The sequence below is a fragment of the Adiantum capillus-veneris genome, chromosome 9 (genome assembly GCF_014529385.1).
Source record: "Adiantum capillus-veneris isolate H3 chromosome 9, ASM1452938v2, whole genome shotgun sequence".
NCBI lineage: Eukaryota > Viridiplantae > Streptophyta > Polypodiopsida > Polypodiales > Pteridaceae > Adiantum > Adiantum capillus-veneris.
In genome coordinates, this window is record NC_140939.1 from 72,681,470 (window position 1) to 72,690,688 (window position 9,219).

Genomic DNA, 9,219 nt, shown 5'->3' on the forward strand with positions numbered 1-9,219 from the left:
CGGCATGCTCATAGAAGAGCAGCTTTCCAGCCAAATGCTTTTGGAGCCTACGTAAACCGGCCAAGGACCTCAATTAAAAGTCTCTGCCTTGACAGAGCACTACATTCAAACTTGTGTGAAAAAATTGTAAGGGCACACTTTGTGCTTGTAAATCAAAATAGAACAAAAGAGGTGCCAGTTCTCAAACCAATGATTCCATCCTGATAGAGATTTTGTGAGTACTGTGTCTTAAATAGAAGTTCTATTTTGTTATAGTTTCTCTTTTCAAGTTAAGGGTTTAGACTTCATTTGAGTCACCACCTCTTACAAAATTGATTGCCACTTTCAATATATATGCTTCATTCAGACAAAAGGATCTCCCAGAAGGTGACTAGTAGGGGATAAGGCAAGAGAAAAAAGGTCTGAAAAAGAAAAATTAAAAAAAAAAGGATTTGAAAAGAACACTAAAACCACATATCACAAGTTATCATTAGAACAAAGAAAAGACAAATTGACTTTTTTATGGTCAGGTCTATTGAGGCACTGGACTAGAATATTTATTTTCTCATCAACACTTCCACAATCATACTAACTTGTATACATCTCTACTTCATGAGAACCGATAGAAGCAACAATAGACACACCTTATAGTTAGGAGGTGGAGGTATGAGGCAGTTTAACCTTCGACGTGGAGGACGACAATGACGTTCATAATGTTTGATTAAGGAAAGATTTAGCTTCAGTTTAAGCTGGCTATGGAGATGACTATCCAGGCATGGTATCAATTCGGAATGTCGCATGTCGCAAGATTGCACGAAGAATTCTTGCCCAAATCAGAGGTTGCTTCTCAGAGTCTTAATAGTTTTTTAAAATATAAGACACAAGGGTCGCTCTACCCTTCAGAAGTCTATTGAATGTAAGAGACTTAGAGGAAAAGTCTTGATGGTCACATCAACAACATTGTCCTCTGTGTTAGATACTTCGTTTACTTTTTCTCTGATACTTGCATCTGCTGCTCCTTCCACCGGTTCTGATCGAGCCTCATTTGCATCATCGTCTTCAACTGCATTTCTGCCAAGCCTTCTTGAAGCCATCTCCCCAACATCTTGCAGATGCATTGAATCTCTTTTATTCTGAAGAGCAGCTTTCAAAAACGACCCATAATATGTGCATACAAGGGACAATGCCACAAGCATTAGACAAATAGAGAGTACTACGCGTTTTCCTTGTGAACCATCATTACGGCCCCGCATTTTGACAGAACTGTGACTCCCCAACATTCAAATAACTCCACAAGTTTGCATGCATTTCAAACAAAAAGGTACTCATTCAAAACTCAAAGGGATCATAAATTTTATAAAGTATATACCTTCATAGAAAAAGAAATGATTGAACTTGCGAAACAAAACACTCACAAAACAGAAAAACAAGAGACACAAGAAAACGGATAAAGAAAAAACTCAAGAAAAGAGCTACAAAAGAAGCACTCTCTATATGTCTCAACATCCCTTGTAATGAATGCCTAAAATTTGCTAAAAATCTCCAAACGCATACATCTTTATACAGACACATAAAGTTGGACAATATAAACATACATCACACTAGCATGAAAAATTGGTAAATGGGTTCCAATAACACACTTTCACAGTTGCGAGTGACAAAAAACTTCTGCAAAAGTTGTTGGATCTGCTCGATATGCAAAAAAGGTATGGCAAGCAGCACACATTTCCTTGACTTATTTGCAATGCTTGGCTCACACAAGATTAAAGCTAAAAATTGATCAAGAGCTTTGACTACTTGTGACTGCCGTTTATCTATAATGCCTGGGCCTAATAGTGAAATAAAGAAACATTCTGCTGCAGGTTGCTAATAAGGCTAGGTAGATCCCATAATAGATCTGCAGTTGTCAACCATGTTGACTTAACCGGTACAAAAATTCTTCCTGTAGAGTTGTCGACTTGTGAGACCCAATCTTCTTATCCGTGATACGTTTGAGAGACTTTAATGACAAAAATAATTGGCATTGTAGTAGATTAAGTGAAAGAGATCAAGAAGTTAAAATAAGAATGCTGATTGAACCTACTGAAATGACAGCCACTGCCAATGCAGACTTGTCGGAAAGAACCAAGAAAATGCACTAAAACATTCAACAAAACCAAGAGAGAAAATGCTGCTCTGCTAGAAAAAAAACCCTAAAAACTAAACCAGGTGAGCCAAGTAAACAAATGGAAAACGAGGTCTTACGAGGTGGACGAGAAGTAAAATGGAAAATGAGGTCTTATGAGGCGGACGAGAGCGATCTTGCTGCTTCTTGAGGCACCGTAGCCACAAAGAGAGAGATTGGAGGGGGGGAGGCCGGAGCGCTGGCCTACAGCATTTACTTAGTGAGCTTTAGTACAAGTGTTGTGTCTAGCACCTAACCCCGTGTTTGATCCAAAGCCTTCTCTCTCCTCGAGTCCTCACCTCGCCAGACCTGGCCCCTAGATGCAGTTTGAATGTGTGTGGGGGTGAGGAGGAATCCGAGTGTAAGCTTGCGTTGTATGCCATGTCATGTTGTTCACTAGGGCCCCGTTAAGTTGGTGACTGTGGATTGGCTTCGGTATCGCATGTGCAGCAGTAGCTCTCGAGAGAATGCTCTCTTTTACCTTCCCAATTTCACACCCTTTTGCTTTCGGCAAGTTTGAACTAGCTTTAGCTGCTTGCACACTGTGTGCCCAATGTGACGCCCTCGTTCGGGACGTCGGGGAAACGGGACCGCGCCGGCGCACCTGCGTTGCAAACGGGACCTGCAAGCAAGCAAACGCATACACAAGAACGCAACTTGAAAATGGGACGCAAGAGGGACACGAGATTGAGGGATGCAAATGAATGATCACTATTGAAAGAAAGTGCCGAATACAAGGGACGCGAAGAATCGCATGAAAATGGGGCTCGCAAGTTGGGGGAAGTGGCACATACTTCCCTTATATACATCCCCGGGTTGAGAGAGCTTGACGCCCACGTCAAGCCGAGGTTTGAGAGGTGCCGATACAAAAGTTGATGCCCAGGTTTTGGGGCAGATATTTACAAGGGGGGAGTTAGGTGTTGCAAAAAAATGTCTAGCTACCTAGGGTGATGCTAGTTACAAGGTGGGGGGAGGACTACTCTATGTGGTTTTCATTTAGTGTGTTGTCCTCCTCTTTAGTTGTCATGTTGTAGAAGTGCAGCACGAGGGGTCTTCCGAGTCTAAGCATGATTTCTTCAGGTACCCAAGTGCATTCCGTCATGGGGCGATTGCGCCATTTGACATAGAAGAGTTGTCCCCGGCGCCCAAAACGCGACTTTAGGATGGCTTCCGGCTCATGTGGCGGGCCATCCTTTACATACTCGGGGAGACTTCGCCCATAGGTGTTATCTGGCACAAATATTTTGAGTAAACTTACCTGGAAAGCGTTGTGGATGTTGATGTGTGGTGGGAGCTCCAACTTGTAGGTGACGTCGTTGAAGGACTTGAGCACTTTGTATGGACCATAGTAGCGATGATTGAACTTCGGGGAGAGGCCTTGAGGGAGGGTGATGTTTTGAGAGCTGACGAGGACCAAGTCACCTTCTTTGAAGAGTTCGGCAGGTCGTCGCTTTTGGTTGGCGTATTTGGTGATGCGTACCTTGCTTTGCTCGAGGCTTTGCTTTGCATGCTTCATGTGCGTTTTCCATTGTTGAAGAAACTCCTCACATTCCAAATCCTAGGCATTCACGTTGCCAGTTGCCAGTGCAAGAGGGGTGATGACTTCTTTACCTCTGGAGAGCTCGAAGGAGGTATAGCCAGTGCTGCTATGGATGGAGTTGTTGTAGTGGAATTCTAGGAAGTCCATGTATTCGGACCAGTCCTTCTGATTGGCCTTGACGTAGCTACGAATGTAGTCTTCGATGCCTTCGTTGACTCTTTCAGTTTGACCATCGGTTTCGGGGTGGTAGGCGGAGGAGAAGCGTAGCTGGGTGCCTAGTAGCTTGAAGAGCTCGCGCTAGAGGTCACTGAGGAAGCGGGTGTCGCGATCAAAAACTATGGATAAGGGTAGGCCGTGGTATTTGAAGACCTTGGCGAAGAAGTGTTTGGCGACTTGGTAGGCGGTGAGGAGGGGCTTTGTAGGTATGAAGTGGGCTTGTTTGGTAAAGTAGTCGACGACCACCATGATGGAGGTCTGGCCGTGGGAGGGGGGGAGGTCGATGACGAAGTCCATACTTACCATGTCCCAAGGACGGGAGGGTGTTGGCATGGGGTGAAGGAGGCCGGCGGGTTTGACTCTTTGAGCTTTGACCAGTTGACATGTTGGGCAGGTGCGCACGTAGTCGATAACGTCGTCCTTCATTTTGGGCCACATGTAGTGTTGATATAGTTTGTCATAAGATCTTTTCTGGCCACCATGTCTAGCTAGATTGCAGTCATGAGCTTCCCACATGAGGGCTTTCTTTAGCTTTGGATCATTGGGGATGTAGATTTTGCCATGCGCGTAGAAGAGGTTATCTCTTACTTCGAATAGACCCAGGGCAGCTTTACCAAAGATGTGGTCGTTGAGCATTCGGAGGACAGCGGGGTCAACTTTTTGAGCATCAAGGATGCGTTGGTGTAGGGTGTTGGTTGCTGTGGAGATGGCTGTGAGGGTGGGTCTTCGGCTGAGGGCATCGGGCATGACATTTGTGGTACCTGATTTGTGGATGATCTCAATGTCGTATTCTGCCAGTGTATCTTGCCACCTGGCTTGCTTGGGGGTTATTTTGGCCTGTGTTTGAAAGTACTTGAGGGAGATGTTATCTGTGTAGACTTTTGTGTGCTTGTCTTGGACATAGTGTCACCACTTTCGGAGGTAGTGGACGACAGCGAGTATTTCCTTCTCATGTGTGGTCCATCTGGTCTCTACATCGGTGAATTTGTGGGATTCATATGCTATGGGTTGATTCTCTTGCATGAGGACACCACCGATGGCACCATCGAAGGCATCAATATGAACTTCAAAGGGTTGAGTGAAGTCGGGTAGTCGGAGGACGAGGGCACCACACAAGGCTATCTTCAGGTTCTCAAATGCTGCTTCTTCTCTGGAGGTCCACTGAAAGGGTTTGTGGCCTTTGGTTATCTCTGTAAGTGGTGCAGCAATCTTGCTGAACTCGCGGATGAAGCGGCGTGTGTACTGATAGAAACCCACAAACTCTCGAACTTCTTTGATGGATGTCGGGGGATCCCACTTGATGACGGCGTCGACTTTCTTGGGATCCACCATTACACCTTCTGACGTGATGATGAAGCTGAGGAACTCGATGCTTTGGACGGCAAAATCACATTTTTCCAACTTGGCATAGAGTTGGTGTTCGTGGAGGTGTTGGAGTACTGCGGCGACATGCTTTTGTGATCTTATAAGGTTTTGTTGTAGATGAGGAGATCATCAATGTAAGTGATGAGAAAGTCGTCGATCATGTTGCGAAAACTGTCATGGATTACTCGGCAAAAGGTTCCAGGACCGCCTGTGAGACCGAAACCCAGGACCATCCATTCCCAGGAGCCGTAGCGTGTGCGGAAGGCGGTCTTCGGGATGTATTTAGAGGCAATGCGGACTTGGTGATAGCCTGAGTGGAGGTCGATGCGAGTGAAGTACTTGGCACCCTGTAGTCTGTCCAGAAGGTCTTCCATGAGGGGAACTGGGTATTTTTTTTTGATAGTGATTTTGTTGAGGGCCGGATAATCCACGCATAGTCTCATCGAGCCATCTTTCTTCTTGACAAACAGGACTGGGGCTCCAAAAGGAGAGGTGCTGGGCCGGATGAAGCCTTGATTCTCTATTTCTTCGAGTTGCTTCTTGAGCTCTTTTAGCTCCGTGTCATTCATGCGGTAGGGGGCCTTGACCGGAGGTGTACTCCATGGGATGAGATCAATTTGGTGTTGAATTTGGCGGGGAGGGGGTAGACCGGGGGGAAGTTCTGGGGGTATGACATCTTTGTACTTCTAGCAAATGGGGGTAAGTGAGGGATCACCAACTTTGTCATGTTCGAGGGTGATGGCGTTGAGTCTCGCTGTGCTTGCATGACGCAGAGGTGAACCCGAGCTCCTTTCTTGAGAGCCCGCTTAGCTTGCTTTGCACTCATGAGATTGAGTTTGGGGGAAGATGTCTCTGGGACTTTTTGTTTGCCTTTCATCGCTGCTAATTGCGCGGGGTTGTTGCAGTTGATGTGTGTGGGGGGGGGGGGGGGGGGGGGGGGGGGTTGGTTTGAAGATGAGCTTGACGTGTGAATGCTTGATTTGTTGTGAGTCTTGTAACATTTAATGGCCTATAATCTTATGTGTAGCGGAAATTAGCATGAACATAGTGGGCATTTCATTAGAATAGATTCCTAATGAGAATTACAAGAGTGCTTGGGTGGAAAGAGCAACAAAAAGCATAACACCTAGTTAGATAGCATCGACAATACTTTCAAAAGAGAGAGAAATTAAGCTATTGACAACAGTTGAGGACCGGATTTGCATGGAGCCAGTCCCCCCTCCAAAAGGCTTTGTATTATGGTTTCTCCCATCAAGAGAGACATTGTACAATACAATTCTTTGTTCCTTCAAGACTAGCTAGTGCAATGAAGATGGAAGCTTCATACACCAAGCAAAACACTTAATCAAACACAACTTGAATTATCCCCGTTCTCAGACCCAAGACCTCACACACCTTCGAAGATGGTGAGAGCTAGCAGGGTATGAGAGTAGATTGAGAAGAAAAAGAAGTATCTTACGAGAAAGATGTACATCTCCTCACATAATCACTCATATTAGCATAGCTTAGCTTAGTAATTAGCTTGGTAGAGAAGATGAGCATGCATTGAAGCTTGGCTCTTGGTTGGATTTGCATCCATATGCCAAGAGAGTGTTGATGTAGGCTTCTATCTCACAAGCTTGGAGTAGGTGATGAGCTCTCCATTAAAGCTTGGGAGGAGATAGAGTATTTTCCCTTCACACATGGTCAAGTGTGAGAGTGTGTGTGTCAATGCCAAGCAAAAATCAGCCCCCCCTCTCTCTTGGGCGAGCCCTAGCTGCTAATTAGGTCTGGCTTTTGCCTCATTGGACCTCCCCAGGTCAAGCCAATAGGAATTAAGGAGCATAAGTGATAGCCTTCTGACATGTGTCCCCCTTTCCCCTTTTGTGAGAGCTTTAGGTAATTAAATAATTAAACTAAACTCTCATTGGACCCCTTTGCCTCCTGGCCAATAGGAATCAGGCAAGCCATGGGGCTCCTGAATGCTCATTGGACCCCTTGGGAGACTGCCCAATAGTCTTCTAGGAGACTTAATTCTCATTGGTTTCTTTTATTAAATGTTTTTAAATTAATTAAACTAGATTTACTCTAGCTTAATTCTCATTGGTCCACTTCAAGGGTCTTCCAATAGGAACTGGGCACACCTTGTGGGCATCTGGCCTAGGGAGCTGACATGTGTCCCTCATTCCCTTTGTGTAAAGGGAGCCTGTGTGTGTGTGTGTGGCTTTCTCTCTCATCCCCTAGCTTTGGGGCTCGCCCCCTCCCATGTAGGGATGTGCAAAGACTTTTAGGGCACACACAAAGCATCCAATTTTTCCTAGGGTTGACCTTTGGACACAACCTTTGAATTTTGGAACCTTAGCATTTTGGAAGTCTTAATGGGCTGAACCTTAGGGTCTTTTTGGCCCATTGTTTCACATGGCTCTTTTGCAGATGGCCCCCCCTTTGGATTCCCTATTTTCCCTCCTTTGGATCCCTACTGTGGCCGGTCTGCTAGCTTAACCAATATTCTAGATTTTTCTCCCTTGGCACTTCCCCACATTAAATGATCAGTTTAATATGAGAAAATCATTTAGGAGAATTAGATATTGATTATTATGACATTACCTCTCTCTTGAAATCATAGTCGTCCTCGACTATGGTGTAGAGAAGATAAAGCATATGCATGAGTCCTTTTCTTAGCGGGTAGAGGATCCCTATGTTACCCTACGACATCATTCCATAATGGATGACTAGTCCATTTGGCGCTCGAGAGCCTGAGGCTGCCGCAAGCATGTCTGCACATTAGTCCTATCAGTCTTCCATAGTAGAGTGACAAGCTCTACTTGGTGTTTGGGAGACGTCGTCTCCGCAAACTTGATCTAAGCATGCATACTACTTCATTTTTGTGCACAAATAAAGAAAAAGAGAGTCTTATAAGACAAAAATTTTGTTCATTTTTAACATTTTGTACATTTGCTTACTCTTGGGAAGCATTGTAAGCATTGACAAGGTTTAGGTTATCCTTTAATTGTATGCCTTGCATCCATCTAGCATCTTCAAAAGGATAATTCTTAAACTTAATAAGATATCGTCGGATAGTCTTACCGCCTCTTAATACCTTGTCTTCATGTCAGAGAATGGACTCGGGCTGCAGCACCTCCTCGTGGTCCTCGATCTCCGGTGGGTCTTCAATAGTTGGTTCTTGAGGTGGCTCTCCTTTGTAAGGCTTTAATAGGCTCACATGAAAAGCATTGTGTATGAGCCAATGATTGGGCAACTTAAGTTGATAGGCCATCTCATTGATTGGCCTAAGAATCTGGAAGGGACCATAATACCTTTTTGCTAGTTTAGCATAGTACTTTTGGTGGCCCGTAGGATTCTTGCCCGTCGTGTGCCTTAATCGAGCCTTGGGAAACTTTAACAAGACCCAATCGTTTTCTTTAAAGGCTTGGGCTCTTCTGTGCTTGTCAGCAGCAGCCTTTTGCCTTTGCTGTGAGATAGAGATAGCATCCTTAATCTTTTGGAAAGATTCTTGTAGGTCTCGGCTATACTCATCTGCAGCGAAGATCTTCCCATGTACCTTAAGTAGCAAGGGACTTTTTGATCTTCCCTCAATTACCTCGAAAGGTGCTTTTCCTGTGGAAGTATGTACAGTGTTATTGTAAGCATACTCTACTAAGGGTAAGTACTTCTCCCATTGGGATCTTTGATCTACTTCCGTTACATAGGCTTTTAGTAGATCAAGAATGGTTAGGTTAGCTATTTCACTTTGGCCATCAGTTTGTGGATGATAGGCCGAAGAGAAGTTTAGCCTTGTTCCTAAATTCTCAAAGAGACCCTTCCAGAAATTACTGGTCATTCTAGGATCTCTATCCGACACTATGGACATTGGCAAGCCATGGTACTTGAAAATTTGTGAAATGAAGAGGGTTGCCATTTGATGGGCTTTGATAGTCTTTTTGACAGGTATAAAATGAGCTTGTTTACTGAACCT

The 9,219-nt window shown here is 44.7% G+C and overlaps 1 protein-coding gene across 1 annotated transcript; it reads right to left on the reverse strand.

Annotated features, from left to right (window-relative positions):
* Positions 1-878: 878 nt before the first annotated feature.
* On the reverse strand, positions 879-1,232 carry LOC147450670 (uncharacterized). The gene has a single exon (XM_086520771.1). It carries the CDS (start codon positions 1,230-1,232, stop codon positions 879-881), a length of 354 nt encoding a protein of 117 aa, XP_086376897.1.
* Between the last annotated feature and the right edge of the window lie 7,987 nt (positions 1,233-9,219).

What these genes read in the sequence shown, in the direction of transcription:
- LOC147450670 (XM_086520771.1), bottom strand. Translation starts at nt 1,232, where the DNA reads ATGCGGGGCCGTAATGATGGTTCACAAGGAAAACGCGTAGTACTCTCT.